Consider the following 20,096-nt stretch of genomic DNA (forward strand, 5'->3'; position numbering starts at 1 on the left):
CAGCAGTATAATCCCCGCTTATGGAATGTGGGACGATGTATCCGTCAGCACTGTCTGGTAATCCAAAGCTCCAAAGGGAAGATAAAAGGCAACAATATTGCTCTCAATTGTGATAAAATAGAATATAAAAGAGTGATGTGTTTCTTCAATGCTGGAACAACTGAGTCAATTATGCATTCCTAATGTTTGCGATGATATCTCAGGTTCTGTTGAAAGCATGGTCTCAGAGTTAGTGACTCCTCATTGGCCATCACAGCCGTTGTTCCCTCAACTTCTCAGCATGCTGATAGATTATCGGAGACTCATATCAATGCGTTGGGATTTTCTTCGAGATCTGGACGGGAAACTCCAAGCACTTGTGGTGTCAGACCAATTACCACTAATAGCATCATTTATATCGGGTCACGCGACTCTAATAGAGAATTTTCTGATTCAACTAGAAGCATTCTCTCAGAAGAACGGGCACCAGGTGCCCGTGCAAGTTACAGATCAGCCTGGAACATTCTGTTTAATTGGTGCATAGAACATGCTGTGGATCCCATACATTCGATTTAGCAAATGTACTACATTTTTTGTCTTTCGCTTTTGACTCAGGGAAAGCAAATCGAACTATTAATGTGTATCGTTCAGCTTTATCAGCGTACCATAATCCGATTGAATCCTTTCCAGTGGGCAAACACCCTTTAGTCTGTAGACTTATGAAGGTCATTAGATCCAAACACCCTCCTTGCCTAGATAAAATTCTACATGGGATGTTAAACTGATTCTCCAGTTATTAGAATCTTGGGGTGATAATAACTCATTATCTTTAAAATCCCTATCATTTAAACTTACCATTTTACTGTCTCCTGTCTTTAATAAAATCTATATTTTCTGACGTTAAAACTAGGAAGATCTTGAATTACAAGATGTAACACACCTTCATTGTATCTTATTTTAACAAGATTTATAAGATGTAGTGCGTTCCATGGCTTATCCATACTCTTGTGAGGGTGGCCATCTTTTGCACTCTTTAGTCATTAGTGCAAATTATCTGCACAATATAAAGATTTTTAGTTGTTTAACTCCTTCTCTATCAAGTGGTATGCAAAAAAAAAACACCCCCAGATTCTCCCAGAGTACTTTGGATATTCTGGAAATGCATAGATAGAGCATTATTTAAATGAAACAAAAACAATTATTTATGTTGCCACATTACCATGACATTTCCCATACCAAATCTTTGCCTAGAAAGCATATCCATGAGTATGTATGAGGTTGACAGGGTGATTGTGAGAGAGTGAGTGTGACAGGGTGACTGTGACATAGTGACTGAGGTGAGGGAGTGACTGTGACAGGGCTACTGTCTGTGGGGGGAGTCTGTGTATGAAGGTGGATGAGGCAGGTTGATTGTAAGAGAGTGAGTGTGACAGGGTGACTGTGGCAATATGAGTGTTACAGGGTGACTGGGACAATAAAAACTGAAAATCTGGTTGTGTATGCTGCCAGTGTGTTAGGGTGGGTATAATGTGACGCTGTATAGGGCAGGATCATGTGACTGAGTGAGTGGGATTACATTGTTTGAGGGGGTTTGTATTTCTTTATTTCTCTTTCAGCCTCCCCACACAGTGCTGCTCTGTTGGACTGGACTGTGGAATAACTATGCCAAAATATAATTTATAATCATTTGTCAATACAATCTCAATGTTGTTTTTATCAAGGAAGGGCCTTACATGGGTATTTAATATCTAACAGATAACCCTGCTTGGTTCCTTTATGCACCCTTTTACATGGAGTTATGAGGCATTTAGCACTGGAGTAAGAAGAGTATTTGAGGAACTGTGCTAGTCATATGCAGTTAGCCCCTTCAACATTACGCAATTCAGCCACGTGTTTTTATAACACTATTATTATTATTATTATTATTATTATTATTATTATTGCCATTTATATAGCGCCAACATATTCCGTAGCGCTTTACAATATTTTGAGAGGGGGGGATGTAACAATAAATAAGACAATTACAAGAAAACTTACAGGAATAATAGGTTGAAGAGGACCCTGCTCAAATGAGCTTACAGTCTATAGGAGGTGGGGTATTAGAAACATTAGGATAGGAAATATCAAGTAGGAGTGAAGCAGAGCTGGAGGAGAGAGCAAAGCACTATCCCATAGGAGAGCAAGAGACAGGTATGTAAGGGAGAGATTACTCTGGGAGGCCATACGCTTTCCTGAAGAGATGGGATTTAAGGCCCTTCTTAAATGATTCAAGACTAGGGGAGAGTCTGATGGCAGTAGGCAAGTTATTCCATAGGAGAGGAGCCGCCCGTGAGAGGTCCTGCAGGCGTGAGTTGGCCGTACGGGTGCGAGCAGCGGTCAGGAGGTGGTCGCGGGCAGAGCGGAGGGTACGAGGAGGGGCATACCTCTGGATCAGTGAAGAGATATAAGAGGGGCTGGAATTGTTCAGTGCTATAAATGTATGGGTTAGCACTTTACATTGACTCCTATAGGATACAGGGAGCCAATGTAAGGACTGGCAGAGGGGCGAGGTGTGAGAGGACCGACTGGATAGGAAAATCAGTCTAGCTGCAGCATTTATTACAGATTGTAGCGGGGCAGTACGGCTTTTGGGGAGACCAATCAGGAGAGGGTTACAGTAATCCATGCGGGAAATTACTAGAGCATGGACAAGCTCCTTGGTAGCATCTTGCGTAAGAAAGGGGCGGATGCGGGCTATGTTTTTGAGTTGGAACCTACAGGACTTGGCAACAAACTGGATGTGAAACTCAAAGGTGAGACCAGAGTCAAGTATGACGCCAAGACAGCGCGCTTGTAGGGATGGACTCATGTGGATATCACTGACTTGAAGGGAGAGTGAGAGAGGAGGATAAGTATTAGGAGGAGGAAAGACAAGGAGTTCAGTTTTAGAGAGGTTAAGTTTGAGAAAGCGTGACGACATCCAGTCAGAGATGGAAGAGAGGCAAGCAGTGACACGTTGCCGGACGGCCGGGGAGAGGTCCGGTGAGGAGAGGTATATCTGAGTATCATCAGCGTACAGGTGGTAGTTGAATCCAAAAGAGGCAATAAGTTTTCCAAGAGAGGCAGTATAAAGAGAAAATGAAAGTAAATATTAGATTTATCCATCTATACTCTGTGATATACTATAGTTCGGTACTCTGTAGACCATGCCAGGAAAATTTATAATGATAACATCTCTGCATTATTCATACCTCAGTGGATAGCAGAATATGTTATGTCACATTGCATTGAGTTGGAGTAAATTATATTTTACCAAAATTTATGCTAGTGTTCTGACTTGAAAACCTGGTTGCAATTTATAGCACAATGTTTTGTGACAGACCTGCAATTTCAATGAATATTAACTGAGAAATATTGGTGATTTACCGATACAGAAAGGAGGAATTTATTGTCTTTGTATTAAAAAACAACAACACTTTTTTATGACATTTTTAGGCTTACAGTGAATTTAAACAAAGACGGATTTATTTAGACAATTTAGAGAAAAGGGCAATAAATTCAGATCTATAGGGTCCATACACTGTGATGGTGCCCTTATTACTTAGCCATGGGCAGATATAGATTAAAGATATACTATAAGTGCCAGGAATAAAAAGCTGTATTCCCGGAACCATCGCTCCCTCTGCCTCCCCCCACACCCACCGCTGTAAAAAAAATGGTTAAAAACCCTTTATTTACATTCACAGTGTGTGAACGTCCATCGTCAGTTACTGGACCAAAGGTCCATTTGGATGCAGTAAACTCCCCCAGTGGTTGTATGGTAGACAGCCATTGGAGGACTTAGAGCTGCAATGTAAGCATTGCAGTTTCTCTGGAACTGCAATGTTTAATATTGCAGCACTAAGTACTATAGGGACACTGCACCCAGACCACTTCAATTAGCTGAAGTGGTCAGGGTGCCTATAGTGTCCCTTTAAGATCCCACAGAGCACGTGGCACTGAAGGTGGTCAATGTTGATCATATGGGATGGCTGACATCAATAAAATGTTCCAAAATATTTTCTCTCATCAGAGACTAATGGACAACTTGAACATGGACACGGAAGTAGATATTTTTTTCTGAATTTTCAATTAGCTATAAACAAGAAAATTTTATCTCTATTCTTTTTTATTTTTAATAAAGAAAATGTAAAAGTAATTTTAATTTTGTTCCCCTTATGATTGCACAGTAGCACTGGAGGTTCAGAAACTTTGATCCCGAGGCACAAAAAACTGGCAATCATTGACTGGCATATGGCACGTCTTGGAAATGTCATAAAACTCGCAACCTTGTAGCACTTGGAAAGAAATCAGGTATCTTCCAGCTGTATTACCTGGATATTTTCTATTCCCAGTACCTTCAGTATAGATGAGAGTGATGGTATTTTTTGTTCAACAAAATATTGAGTCCATCTAAGGTCAGACTCAGCAGTAACTTCCCTACACAGACAGTAAATTATCATCTCTCGCACCATGAGATATTGTTGTTTCTAACATCATATCAAATGCTTGCAATATAATATAATACAGTCTCTGCTCATCTAATTATATCTGTTTGAAACAACAAAAGAACATATGATTAATTATATCACTATTGTGGATTTTGTATATCAAATCCCACATTTTCATTTAAGCGCTTGCTATGGATGTAAAAGGTTGACTGCCCTTACAATACACTCTTTCAAGTAAATCCAGAATGTGTTTTTTTTGTATTTACCTGAGTCATTGTGCTATTGGGATCTACGTAATTATCTTGCAGAACACTCAAATTATCCTGCATTATAACAAGTATAAAAGTAATAGTGCTTTCATGCTTAATTAAGATCGTACTCTAGGCTAAAACAGCTATTTGCAGCTTAATACGGTCACGCAGAACAGAGCATATTGAATTTATCCTGGTAATGTGAATATAAATTATGGCGTGAATTCCGATTTTTATGATATTGAAATTAATGGTTTTAGCATGAACTATTATTCTGTGCTTTTTCAGTCTTTTTTTTTTTTTTAAAACAGAGACGCACAATAGGAAAAAAAATCAAAGCACTTTGCATTTTTTATTATTATGATGCTTATTTGAGCAGTATTAGAAGAAGGATACTTTCATGCACTAAAAAACAGCTCTGTGATATTTAAAGGAACACTATATGGTCAGGAACACAAAGATGTTTTTCTTACCCTATAGTGTTAAAACCACCATCTAGCTTATGGTCTGCCTGCTTGGCTGACGTCATCAGAAGTGATTCTCTGAACCAATCACATTGCTTTTACATAGGACTGGCTGAGACTGTCAAGGAGGCAGATCAGCCAACACAGGTCAAACACAGCCCAGGCCAAACAACATCTCCTCATAGAGATGCTTTGAATCAATGCATCTCTATGAGGAAATGTCAGTGTCTCTATGCAGAGGGTGGAGGAGACACTGAATAGCAGTGCTGCACATTGTACAACACTGCCCCAGGTAGCACCTCTAGTAGTGTTTACAAAAAGCCTGAAGAAAATGCTTATACTCACCAGAACAAATACAATAAGCTGTAGTTGTTCTGATGACTATAGTGTCTCTTTAAAATATCTTGCAGGCTGGCCAGCCAGCAGACTAGTTCTCTAGAATAAGTGCTGGTAAACAACGTCATCATGAAAATAGCAGGTATACGTCTGTCCACTGTAGCAGCTAGAATTAATCAATACAATACATTAAACACTAGATGTAGCATTTCCACTGGTAAATGAACTTTATGAAGCCAATAAAACCACAATGTAGTGTCTACTGTTTCCTAAGGTGCATGTGTGCAGGATGGAAGCCTTTTCAAATTAATGTAACAGTTAAGCACTTGGTAAATAGCAATTTTGTTACAAACACGTCCCATTTTGCAACTCGAGCTGCACATGTTTGTATTAAGGCACATAACTGTTACCCTGAGGTGGCATTACTTTACATTACAAAACATTTCTCATTCTAGGCACTTGCAGGGAGATGCATCACTTTACATTATTTTTAAACCAGCAAGCACACACGTTTACACAAATATACTATAAACTAATATAAAGCAAGAAAACTTGAAAAGTCTATTAAAAAAATGTAAAAACTTCTATTCAGTCTTCACCCCCTCCGGCATTCCCGCCTTTTTCCCATACTAGTTAAAATCTGGGAAGAAAAACTGGGACACTCAAGCACTATGATCACCTTTGTCCCTTACATATGTTACAACAGAGGTGTCAAATAACAGATAAAGCTTATTACAGTTTATCTATCTACCCACAGAGCTAGAATGCAGAGTGAAAATGACTCTTAATGTAACTGATCAGAAATATTAAGAAGTTAGGGACACTGGAGAGATCAGGGGAACTTTGCAAAGGGTACCTTGATTTCTGATGATTTCTGATGAAAGGTCTATGAGATGTGTATATCATTCATACAACAAGTGTACGCTGCAAGAACCTGTACATCAGCATGGACAGTGAACCACTCAATCAGTGGCTGTTACTCTCTGATAGCAAATAAAAAGCTTTCCCATAAGTAAATCGTGCCAATAAAATATTCAAAGAACTCAATTCAAAGAATTGATACTAGGGAATGCATAATAGCCATAAGGCTGGCAAAGCATCAAGGGATATGTAGTCCACAACATCTTGAGTGCCGAAAGTTGCCTACCCCTGTAGTACAGGTAGGATAGAGGCGGGTCGTAGGCATCATTGATGTCAGCTAGCCCAGTACTAAATAATGTCATCTGCTTTGCCTGGTGCATCTTATATATAACTTTATGTCTGCTTATGTTAGTACAATCCATTACCTAGCATTCTAAAATGTGCTAATGTCTTATCACCACCATCCACGACTGAATGGCTTTGAAAAACTTTCAATGAATAATGTGGTAGTTAAAGCACAAAACAATGACTGGCATCTGATTGGGCATACTTGAATACCATATGCAAATGAGAGCGATGTTTGACATCATCACTCCCCCTTCTTATCCTAGTAGAATGGCTGGGATTTCTACCCTATTTAGTCATTTACAGATAATAGATTGATTGTTAGCACCAATCAGCAGAACATAAGGGGTACAGTACGTGACTCTGTTCATTTCCCCATTGAAGAGCTGCCTGAACGGTGAAATGTACATCGGGCTCAGCTTGGTTTGACCCTAACAGCTCACTATCTATAAGTCATCTCACTGACAATATATATATATACACCTTTGTTAAGATTCAAGCTGTTTTCGGTTTTAGAAGAAATTGATAAGAATTGCTATTTATGTTTGCTTTGTCTAGATTAGTCAGATTAGACTTTGCTACTTAGCAAAGGTGCCCACGTAGGCACAAAATAGTTCACAATCTTATTGCAAACTTACCAATTTTATTTTGACTTGTTATCCTGCTAAGTTTTATTTTTTTCTGATTATTACATTTCACTTTGGTAAGCATTCTCAGTATCAAGGGTAGTGCTGCTTAAATGGATACTGTTGCAATTTTGAAATCACTTTCTTAAAATGTACTTACCAATGTGAATTACAGATAGTGTTTATATTTACTCGTTATGCTTAGAGCATAGCCTGGCTAGCTGTGTTCTTCTATGTTTTATTTTATTTTTTTATTTTTTTTGCAGGATATATTATTCCTTAGTGTTATTATTGTTCAACTCCTCTTTTTTTTTTTTTTTTAAAGTTCTTTACCCATATTAATACTTTATCTTGTGCTTCTTAAGAGATGGCATATCATCTCAGATAATTTAAATATACACTTTTTTACTTTTTTAACTGATTTATTAAATGTTAAGTTTTAATTGACAATTATAGGTTTGAGCAACTTTTTTTTGTTCTTTTGTGAATTAATAACCAACGGTTACCCCTTTCACTGCTCACCTAATGCTTCCCTATCCATTTTTGTCTTCATGTGGAAATTAAACTTCCATTTTGTCAAAAAGACAAATGAGTAGTCAAGCTTTGGGTGCTGGAAAGAGTTCCTGTTTTAGTCAAAACACTCATAATCATAAACAGTTAGACAAACAACAATATGTAGTGGTTATGGTGCTTTGAGTGTTCAAATAAATGAGTGAGTATGATATGGATACAGCTCAAAGATGATTGCGTTACTTACTCCTCTAAAACTTTGTTTGCTCCTAAACTGTCAATCAAGTTGTAGAACTGGGCATTTTCGTCTTCATTGTCATCATCTTCTGCTTTTTGTGCAAATTCCTCCCATTTAGTTTGATAAGCATTCTGAAATTCCAGCTGCTCAGCAAGTTCCCCGTCGGTTGTTGCCTTTGGTGAGATCTGGTTTCCGAACAAAAATTCACCTGAAATCATGCAATGTGTTTCCTGTATTATTTGCAAGTTTATTTATTTATCATTACGTATGGATACTGTTATGTGCATGTGTAAATATTACAAGTTTTAGAACGAAAAGTTGAATTTTTTAAACTGTGTACATTGTCCTTAAGAGACTTTGTAAACTGTCAAGATGTTAGAAATGGAGAATATTGATTTTCATACCATGTTTCTTTAATAAATGACCTTTTACCCAGATTCAACGCATTATATGTTTAGATGCTAAGACACTATCTTGTCCTAGGTTAGTGTGACACCAAGTCAAGGCCTTACTAAGTCATGTCCAACCTTAACTTTTAGTCCTAGCATACATAAGATGTCTAGGTCATGACAATAGACTGATTAAAATGTTCCCGTGTGAAATGATCAAGTCAAGGCTATGTCATTTAATGGTCATGGCCTCATCTCTTTGCCAAGTTATAGTAGATTTGTTTTGCTTATCTGTTTTTTTTTTTTCATTTTCACCTGGGACCTGATTTTTTTTACACAAGACTTCCTAACAAGATCTAATTGTTTTCTAGCGCAGGAGTGCCCAATACGTCTATTGCGTTCTACCAGTCGTTCACAAAGGCAATGCTGGTAGATCGGGGCCAACTCTTTACTGACACAAGGGGCGAGGGCCGGGCAGCACTACTTAATCCTGGAGTAGCTTGAAGGTGGGAAGGATATTTTGTCATTGAGTTTTCAATTTTCTATGCTATAAATGAAGTTTAGTTAGTAATATAAAATATAAACTAAGTTTTAGTTTAGAAACAATGGGGGTGGAATAAATCAGTGCTTGTATTTTGGACTGCTCGAACTTCCCAGAAACCAGAGTCTCTTCTTTTCTGTCAATACGGTAGGTATGGAAGGTAGTTTCCTGTAAAAATATTCTTAATATGTACTTTTTATGTAATTTTTTTTTATGTACCAGCCAGTCTTTAGCCTTGACACCTCTAAAGTCAGACGTGACCTTTTAAATATTCTGCAAATTTCTGTTAGTATATAACCAAAGATTAACATTCTGTGTAATTTTTATGCATCTATCAGTGTTTTTACTATGTATGTTCTTATTTCATATTTTTTATTGTATTTCATATATTTTAAATTATGGTTGTTTTCCTTTTAATCCAGATTGTTTTACAATTATGGATATTTTCTCCACATATTTGCATTTTATCTTATATATTCCTCCTACGTGTATTCTTATCAGATTTTCACTCTTCCCTCTTTGTATTTTTATTTCACATAGATTACTTGTTATATTTCTCTTTTATCCATTCTTCCTGTTTTTTATACGTGTTTTATATATATATATATATTTCCCCTCCTCCTGTATAGTTCCCAGTATCTCTATTTCCCCCCCTCCCTTGAACTACATTACCCACAGACCCATGTGGTGGGAGGTCTTTCCTCCCCTTAGTTCAGTGCCTTCCCCTTTCTACTCTAAGGAGATCGGGAAAGTGGGGTTGCTATGGTGACACGACCCGGCTGGTCACGTGGCACGGGTCACGTCCCCCATTGTTCCTGTAGTTCCTCCCCTCAGTGGTTTCCCCGATCTCCTCTTAGTTAGGAGACCGGCGCGATATGATCTCCATGGCGACTCAACCCGGCCGATCATATGGACAAGGTTGCAGCTGCCATTTTGGAAACTCTGAGTCTGTAGTTCGCAGAACTCAGAGTAATAAATGCTTGCTTTCATAAAGGACTTGCTCCCTTCATCTACCCAATCACTTTCAAATATACCCAAGTTGGCTAACTGATTAAATATTTGTGCCTCTGCCCCAGTCATCTTGGTGTCCCCAAGTAACATATCCTGGTGGCCATCTTGGTGCCCACCTTGAAGCCATCCCTCTCTTTTTAATTTCTTTTAAATTTATTTTATATTCTTTACAAAACTTTTATACTATTAGGATTCTAAGCTCATATCTATTTTATGTTTCTATTTCTAATTTGACTTTTATTATTCCGATATTCTACTGAATGTTTTTGTCACATGATCAATGATGTCACTAATTACAATGATGTCACTAATTGTAATGCTATTTAAACAGGATAGGCCCTTCATACTGTAACACTTTGAAAAAGCCTTGCTAACAGGTGAAACGCATTAGTATTTTAAAAAGCCTTTTTGCTATATTGTTTTTATTCTATTTGTCTCCAATAAAGATAGCCATTTTATGCTATTTGGAGCCTCGTAGCCTCCTACCCTATCCTTGTAAACATCCAATAGCTTTATCCTAGTCCTGAGGACTCGCAAGTGATATCCTTGGTGGGGATTATTCCATCTACGCCTTCTATACTGAGCAATATTTAATTTGCTCCTCGCTTGTGAATATACCTCCTTTCTCTAATTCCAGTTTTATTTTGGACCATACAGAGAGCACTATATTGTGTTTTTATCTTGCCTCCTATGCACTGAGGATACTTGCTTGCTGCTTTGCTGCTACTTAGTAAAGGAACACCCTTATATACCCTATAGACGCCTTTGTGAGTGCACCAAGACCATCATCATATCTATAGATCGTACCTTCTAGGCGGAAATATATGGAGCTGAATATAAGCTCCAGAAAATTGTAAGTGCAATTTTCCTTTATTTACTATCACCAGCAGTCTAATATACTACACTATATTTGTGTCTTCTCACTCCTTTTTCTCCCTCCATATTGCCCTAAGCTTCAGAAGACTACCATAGGTGATGCTTCCTGACACTACCTTCCATACCTACCGTATTGCCAGAAAGGAAGAGACTGATATATTCCACCCCCATTGTTTCCAAAGTAAAACTTATTTTATATTTTATATTACTAACTAAACTTTATTTATAGTATATAAAATTGAAAACTCAATGACAAAATATCAGATTTGTGTTGTAATAATAAGGATTTAGTTGTCATGTTATTTTCAAGAGCTAATCCAAATTAATTCACTCACAGGTGTAGGTAGGGTCCGAAAATGGGGACAGGGTGCATGTATAAGGGCATTTCAAAGCAAACCTTGTATGTGCCTCTGACAACTTGTGTTAGAATGTTTATCATAAAATCATATATATATATTATATCTAAAAACAGCTTGCAAAGCCTGCTGTTCTCTTGTCTGCAGCCGTTTGCAAAGCCTCCTCTTATACAGTTGCACGAAAAAGTATGTGAACCCTTTGGAATGATATGGATTTCTGCACAAATTGGTCATAAAATGTGATCTGATCATCATCTAAGTCACAACAATAGACAATCACAGTCTGCTTAAACTAATAACACAAAGAAGAATGAAATGTTGCCATGTTTTTATTGAACACACCATGTAAACATTCACAGTGCAGGTGGAAAAAGTATGTGAACCCTTGGATTTAATAACTGGTTGAACCTCCTTTGGCAGCAATAACTTCAACCAAACGTTTCCTGTAGTTGCAGATCAGACGTGCACAACGATCAGGAGTAATTCTTGACCATTCCTCTTTACAGAACTGTTTCAGTTCAGCAATATTCTTGGGATGTCTGGTGTGAATCTGTCAGGATCGGGTCAGGGATCCAACACGCAGAGTACAAAGAGTAGCAGATACGTATACCGGTCCTTAGAATGGCCGGACTTAACGTATAACTACGATAGAATGGTCAGAGACAAGCCGAGGTCGAGGGAACGAGAAGACAGGTAAGCGAGAGACAAGCCGGGTCAAGGATAACAGAAAGACAGGAGAGTAAATATCAAAGCCGGGTCGGAACCAAAAGACAAGAGAATAACAAAGCACTGTGTGACTAGGCGGACTAGAACCACGACAGGGCAATGAGTGAATGAGATAGCCACTGTTAAGTATGCTGGTTAGGAAGAGAAGACACGCCTCCGGCGAGTCCTGATTCGTCTCCACTGATTTGAGTGACAGGGTGTTCCGGGTTGGCGTCATGACATCGGCCTCTGAGCCTCCTGCTATAAAAGGAAGTGGCTCCCTCGCGGCCGGCGTTTGCAAGACCGGGTGAACCGCGAGGAACCGAGGAGACATGCCGTCCGGACGGATAAACTTCTAAGTCTCTACCTCTCTTAGAGGTAGAGGCTTCAGGTACCCTGACAGTACCCCCCCTCTCAGATACGCCCACCGGGCGGAAGGAGCCGGGGCGAGATGGAAAGCGAGAGTGAAATGCCCTGCGAAGGTGAGGAGCATGAACATCCTCTTGTGGTACCCAACTCCTCTCCTCAGGACCATAACCCCTCCAGTTAACCAAATATTGAACTCTCCCCCGGGAGACACGAGAATCAATAATGGAGTTAACCTCATACTCCTCCTGACCCTCCACCTGAACAGGGCGCGGAGGGGCGATTGTGGAGGAGAATCTGTTACAGATTAGAGGTTTCAGCAATGACATGTGAAAGGAGTTTGGGATGCGTAAAGCGGCTGGGAGAGCTAGACGATACGCCACTGGATTAATTCGAGTCAAGATCCTGTAGGGGCCAATATAACGAGGAGCGAATTTCATGGAAGGAACTTTAAGGCGAATATTCCTAGTACTCAACCAAACTCTATCGCCTGGAACAAAATTCGGAGCCGCCCTTCTACGTTTGTCAGCATGTTTCTTAACCAGCATAGAATTGTGTAGAAGAATCTGTCGAGTCTGATCCCACAACTTCCTCAAATTGGCCACATGGACATCAACCGACGGCACTCCTTGGGAAGGAGAAACCGAGGGAAGAATAGATGGGTGAAAGCCATAGTTCATGAAGAAGGGGCTTGAATGCGTAGAGTCACAAACGAGATTGTTGTGCGCAAACTCCGCCCAAGGAATCAAACCGACCTAATCGTCCTGGTGTTCGGAAACAAAACAACGTAGGTATTGCTCAATCTTCTGGTTGGTACGCTCGGCAGCTCCGTTAGACTGAGGATGATAGGCGGAGGAAAAATTCAATTTGATGCCTAATTGAGAACAGAATGATCTCCAGAAGCGTGAAACAAATTGGGAACCTCTATCAGAAGTGATCTCCGAGGGAATCCCATGCAAGCGAAAAATTTCTTTAGCAAAGATTTCCGCCAATTCAGGAGAAGTCGGGAGTTTAGGCAACGGTACGAAATGTGCCATCTTGGTAAACCTATCGACTACGGTGAGGATAACAGTGTGCTTTTTAGAAACAGGCAGATCCACAATAAAGTCCATTGCCACACAGGACCAAGGTTTGCCAGGAATTTCCAGAGGCTGCAGGAGACCACAAGGAAGCGAATGCGGTAATTTAGTTTTAGTACAGACCACACAAACTCCGATAAAATCCTTAATATCCTTCCGTAGCGAAGGCCACCAGAAATCTTTGGAGATCAAAGAATACGTCTATATAGGCCTGTTCATTCCATTTTACCTCTGCCGCCAAAGACCTGAACTCTAGTGCGTAATCCACAAGTGTTTGGTTGTCTTGTCTAAGGCGCAACAGTAATCTGGCTGCATTGACCCTCCTGCCAGGGGGATCAAAAGTTCTTTTAAAAGCAGCTACAAAGGCATTATAGTTATAGACTAATGGATTATCATTCTCCCACAACGGATTAGCCCATCTCAGAGCTTTCTCAATGAGTAAGGTAATAATAAATCCCACTTTTGCCCTATCAGTAGGGTATGAACGAGGCTGTAGTTCGAAATGAATACTAATCTGGTTCAAAAAGCCACGACACCTTTCAGGGGAACCAGCATAACGTACAGGTGGGGTAACTCGGGAAGAAGCACCTACAGTAGCTACCTCTAGCCCTGAACCCACAGAAGAAGCAGACATATTACGCATCTCTTCAGGTGGATTAATAGGACGAGACAGCAGCGCCTGTAGTGCTAGAGCCATCTGATCCATCCTATGATCCATGGCGTCAAACCTAGGATCAGGAGAACCAAGCTGACAATTTGTACCTGCAGGATCCATGGCCCTGTCGTAATGTCAGGATCGGGTCAGGGATCCAACACGCAGAGTACAAAGAGTAGCAGATACGTATACCGGTCCTTAGAATGGCCGGACTTAACGTATAACTACGATAGAATGGTCAGAGACAAGCCGAGGTCGAGGGAACGAGAAGACAGGTAAGCGAGAGACAAGCCGGGTCAAGGATAACAGAAAGACAGGAGAGTAAATATCAAAGCCGGGTCGGAACCAAAAGACAAGAGAATAACAAAGCACTGTGTGACTAGGCGGACTAGAACCACGACAGGGCAATGAGTGAATGAGATAGCCACTGTTAAGTATGCTGGTTAGGAAGAGAAGACACGCCTCCGGCGAGTCCTGATTCGTCTCCACTGATTTGAGTGACAGGGTGTTCCGGGTTGGCGTCATGACGTCGGCCTCTGAGCCTCCTGCTATAAAAGGAAGTGGCTCCCTCGCGGCCGGCGTTTGCAAGACCGGGTGAACCGCGAGGAACCGAGGAGACATGCCGTCCGGACGGATAAACTTCTAAGTCTCTACCTCTCTTAGAGGTAGAGGCTTCAGGTACCCTGACAGAATCGATTTCTTGAGGTCATGCCACAGCATCTCAATTGGGTTGAGGTCAGGACTCTGACTGGGCCACTTCAGAAGGCGTATTTTCTTCTGTTTAAGCCATTCTGTTGTTGATTTACTTCTATGCTTTGGGTCATTGTCCTGTTGCAACACCCATCTTATGTTGAGCTTCAGCTGGTAGACAGATGGCCTTAAGTTCTCCTACAAAATGTCTTGATAAACTTGGGAATTAATTTTTCCTTCGATGATAGCAATCCGTCCAGGCCCTGACGCAGCAAAGCAGTCTCAAACCATGATGCCCCCACCACCATACTTCACAGTCGGGATGAAGTTTTGATGTTGGTGTGCTGTGCCTCTTTTTTGCCACACATAGTGTTGTGTGTTTCTTCCAAACAACTCAACTTTGGTTTCATCTGTCCACAGAATATTTTGCCAGTAGTGCTGTGGAACATCCAGGTGCTCTTGTGCAAACTGTAAACGTGCAGCAATGTTTTGTTTGGACAGCAGTGGCTTCCTCTGTGATATCCTCCCATGAAATCCATTCTTGTTTAGTGTTTTACATATTGTAGATTCGCTAACAGGGATGTTAGCATTTGCCAGTGACTTTTGTAAGTCTTTAGCTGACACTCTAGGATTCTTCTTCACCTCATTGAGCAGTCTGCTCTGTGCTCTTGCAGTTATCTTTACAGGACGACCACTCCTAGGGAGAGTAGCAGCAGTGCTGAACTTTCTCCATTTATAGGCAATTTGTCTTACCGTGGACTGATGAACAGCAAGGCTTTTGGAGATACTTTTATAACCCTTTCCAGCTTTATGCAAGTCAACAATTCTTAATTGTAGGTCTTCTGAGAGCTCTTTTGTGCGAGGCATCATTCACATCAGGCAATGCTTCTTGTGAAAAGCAAACCCAGAACTGGTGTGTGTTTTTTTTTTTATAGGGCAGCTGTAACCAACACCTCCAATCTCATCTCATTGATTGGACTCCAGTTGGCTGACATCTCACTCCAATTAGCTCTTGGGGATGTCATTAGTCTAGGGGTTCACATACTTTTTCCACCTGCACTGTGAATGTTTACATGGTGTGTTCAATAAAAACATGGCAACATTTCATTCTTTTTGTGTTATTAGTTTAAGCAGACTATGATTGTCTATTGTTGTGACTTAGATGATGATCAGATCACATTTTATGACCAATTTGTGCAGAAATCCATATCATTCCAAAAGGTTCACATACTTTTTCTTGCAACTGTAACTCCTCCCAAACGTTATGTGTCTGTCCAATCACAGACTTCCCAATGCAGTTGAATGAGAAAATGCTCTGAAAAAAAACTGTTGAGTTTAGCTCTGCTAAGCTAAGCAAACCAGGAAGTAATAGGACCTGTTGTCTGCTTGTAAGCCAGAGGGTGTAAGCAGGTTAAGTTTTAAAAGTTTCAATTTCTATAGAAAGATGCACTTTTTGCAAAATGTGCACGCTTTATGGGTCTGGAGTATACCTTTAAGAGTCAGATAGCATCAATACTATCTGTTCGCTATGTCTAGCTGAAGAATTATTATTAATTATTTCATAAAGTACAATTTTGGCTTTATAATGTGCCCCCGTTTCATTATTTCTAGCATAGAGAAATGTCTGTATTACCCTTCATATATATATATATATATATGTCCACATTTATGAAGGTAAAACAGGAGCATTTATCGGGCAAAATTAATCACTAACATAAGAATTCAAGGTGAATATTTTAATTTCAGGCCAGAGTAGCTGATTTGGAAGCTAAATAACTTTAGAGAATGTTTCCAGGTTCAGCTATAAATACCTTAAATTTAAAACGCATTTTGAATTCTCACCTTAAGTAAATAACACTGTTTGTGTCACATTCTATGGGTTTCCATGGTGAATGCTACTTATAGGGATCACATATCAGGAAAATATTTTAAACATTTTGTAAAACATGCACTTGTTTCTCTTGTCAAATGTTTTTTACAGAAACATGTGCTTTTAAAAAAATGCACTTTAAAATAGATTTAGAAAATAATACATCTGAATGTTAAATTACTATGGAAACTGCATACCAGGTACATTGGAAGTATATTATTAGGGCTTGACAGGGCAAACCAATCACATGCAAAATATATTAACAGATTTTACTTTATTTATTTTTACTTTTAATAATTGTACAATGTGTTATTCTGCGCGTTCTACCTAAGTCCATACCTCCCAAGTGTCCCTATTTAGAAAAGGACAGTCCCTAATTTCAGCCCAATCCCTCTATCCCTCTTTACTATGCTATTTTAAAGAGTTCCATATCGTTGGTGTGTCTGAGCATATAATAGAACTCCACATCAATGATACTCACAGTAATATGTCTTTAAACTACAATAAATGCATTTAGAAATGAGTTCGGGTAAATAAGATACATTGTTCTGGTTCTAAATTACAAAAATTGTTACTAGTAAGTCACCTAAGAATAAAGTGTCCCTCTTTGTCCATGTGAAATGTTGGGCGGTATGTAAACTTCTCTGTTCCTACCTTCCATTTGCACAATGTCTTTTTATGTTTTAATAATACAGATATGCAGCATATCACCACATAGAGGTACAGTATGGGAGGCCTAATAGGGCTGTATCTGAAAGAATCCTTACAGCTGTCACTTACGTGCACAATTACAATAAAGTTTGCGCATTAACAATCATGAAAAAGCTACCTACATGCTAATCAGAGCCATGATGCGACTCTATTACCTTGCACAAACAGCTTCACTTGTGCTTTTTATGAATGGATTGACTTTGGTCTGGGTCTGAAGCGGCTGTATTGCTTTAGGTGGAAGGATGATAGCTGAACTACAAATCATATGAACCCTCTATTTGCATAGATTTATTTTTTTTAGATGTTCCTTTGAAAAGCTATAGGAGCAAAGAAGCACAGCTGAGAATGTAAATACATTGCAGAAACAATATTCCTGGAAATGTAGAGGAAATTATAGAGTTGCTGTTTTTTTATTATTATCATTTATACTATGTTTAATTTTTAACTAGTTTTTTTTCTTCATTTGCAAATTGCCTTAAAATGAACACTCCAAGCTCCATAACCACTACAACCACAAACCGTTTTCGGACATTTTTACCTCTTCACTGGGATCCTCTCCAGCTCAGTGAGAGCCATCAGCTTTTGTTTAGGAGCTTCCATTTTCTCTCCCAAGCTAAGCTTTCCAATACAGGGGTAGCTCACCAGCTGATCGCTCTCTGCCAATGAGGTACCTGCATGGCCAAGCTTACCTCAGTGACAAGAGCTTCCATTTCTCACTAAGGTGAAGAGGAGGTGGGGAACAGTGCCCGGAAGACCCCAGGTAAGAAGTCACCGGTGGTTATGGTGTATGGAGTGCGCCTTTAAATCAGTTGACACCAATCACTTTTAAATAGAAACACAACAAAACCTAGTAATAAAAAACAGACATAGTATCGTTAACAATCTACTGTGAGTCCATCATGTACTAGAAATGCAAAAGACTCACTAAATCCTGAAGTGAATTCTTCCAACGTAAGGCAGCCATTTCCATCTGCATCCAGTGTGTCAAAGACATTCTCCAATTCTTCTACACTTAGAGGGAGCTCCCCATGAAGCCTCTAAAAGAAAAGCAATTTCCATGAGACATGATCTTAATTTCTCGTATTTATATGATCAAGTCCTTCCCTTTAGATGGACTTGATTATGTAAATAAGAGAAATGTAAATACACACAATATTTTCATTGGTTTTCACTATTATATTTATTTATTTTTTTAAAGGAACATTTGATTTTTAAAATGTATTTGTCATTTTTACTACTTGTATTAGATAGATAATACATGTAAATCATGAAAAATAAAACTAACCTTCTTTAGTCAAATGTTTACCTGTCATTATTTCCAAATAGAGTGAGGAGCATATCACACGAGTTCCTGGCCAGCAGGGGTTTAAGAAATGTGGTTCAGTACTTTTGCTCCAAAATTAAACTGCTGACATAGGTTATCAAAGCTATAACACCCCTTAAATGTGGCCCTCTCCGTGACCTCCTTGTGTACCCATTCCCCAGCTCTTCTAATGTGCATATCTCCATTCACCATTGTGTCTTTTACACTTTCATATCACTTAGATCATAGGTAAGTGGTATGCAGCAGGCAAGCCCATGTCTTTTTGATGCCCTTAAGGCAGTCAAGCATGGTACAGAAGTTGTGTGCTGAGGACAGAAATATGGCATACAGTGTGTCACTGCCTCTCAACGGCTAACTGTGACAACAGCCCTTCTCCCAGTTGCTCTCCCAGTTATTTGACAGGGCCGTGCAGATGTACCCCTTCTGAGTGCAGACCATGTGCAGGTCAAAGATCATATATCATGTATGATATAGGCATGTTTAGGGACAAGAAAGCCACTGAAAAGATGGGAAAAAACTAATGGGAGGGAGAAAGGAAAGGAAATACTCTCAAGGTTTGTTTTAATTTTAATGCCATGGTATCCTGTCATAGCCTTAAAGTTTAAATTCCTTTTCTGAGTTTTCTGCAATGCCTTGCAAAATGATTAATCCTATGTATAAATACTTTTTAAATACAATGTTTGCATTTTGCATTGAATGCCCCCTTAGTCAGCACTGAAGGACAATATAAAAAGTATCTAAAATACAGAACACATTGCTGTAGTATTCTTAAACAATGTTTTGCTCATGATATCCTATTTACAGTGTTTTGTAGAAATATTCACCCCCTTTAGCCATTTAAATATTTTACAGCAGTACACCTGTAACTGAAACAGATTTTACAGGGATGTTTTACATTTCATTGATGCCACATACCTAACACTTTAAAGGTGCACAATGCTTTTTTTTTTTATAATTGAAGTTTATTGATTTCATTACAATACATACATCCACATTGTGTCATATCAAAAACATACGCCTTAATGGAGACATAACCATTCTATTATTTATATAAACATTCAAATTACAATAGTCTCCATTTTTCTTATTTCCCCCTTCCCTCCACCCCCATCTCTCGGAATCGGATTCAGCTACCTATGTTTACAGGTACGTTCTGTGTGAGGTGCCCCCGTAGAGGTTATTAGGTGACATATTTTAACTCAATAGCGTTAGCCGCCTACTTCGTACCGGAGCTGGCCGGAGGGGGAGTCTGAAGCGTTGCATGCACACATGTAGTGGATACCTTAATGGTAACAGTGTTTCTTTGATAAGCTAACGAGTTAGTTTGTCCGTTACCTTGTGTGAGTTAAACATCTAAAACAGAGATAAACAAAAGGAACAAAAAGAAAAAAGAAAAAAAACAAAAAAAAACTAACAAGAATACACAGTAGAATATCAGGTAATC

The 20,096-nt window shown here is 39.3% G+C and overlaps 1 protein-coding gene across 1 annotated transcript in view; it reads right to left on the bottom strand.

The window, feature by feature from the left end:
• CRACR2A (calcium release activated channel regulator 2A) overlaps positions 1–20,096 on the bottom strand; it is a 148,426-nt gene that overhangs the window by 62,687 nt on the left and 65,643 nt on the right. Inside the window, exons 3-4 of the mRNA XM_063447792.1 lie at positions 18,254–18,365; positions 8,089–8,287 (exon numbers count right to left, since the gene is read on the bottom strand). Of these exons, the coding sequence (XP_063303862.1) occupies positions 8,089–8,287; positions 18,254–18,365 (311 nt within the window). The remainder of the gene's footprint in view (positions 1–8,088; positions 8,288–18,253; positions 18,366–20,096) is intronic.

The sequence above is a fragment of the Pelobates fuscus genome, chromosome 3, assembly GCF_036172605.1.
Source record: "Pelobates fuscus isolate aPelFus1 chromosome 3, aPelFus1.pri, whole genome shotgun sequence".
In the NCBI taxonomy this organism is placed as follows: domain Eukaryota; kingdom Metazoa; phylum Chordata; class Amphibia; order Anura; family Pelobatidae; genus Pelobates; species Pelobates fuscus.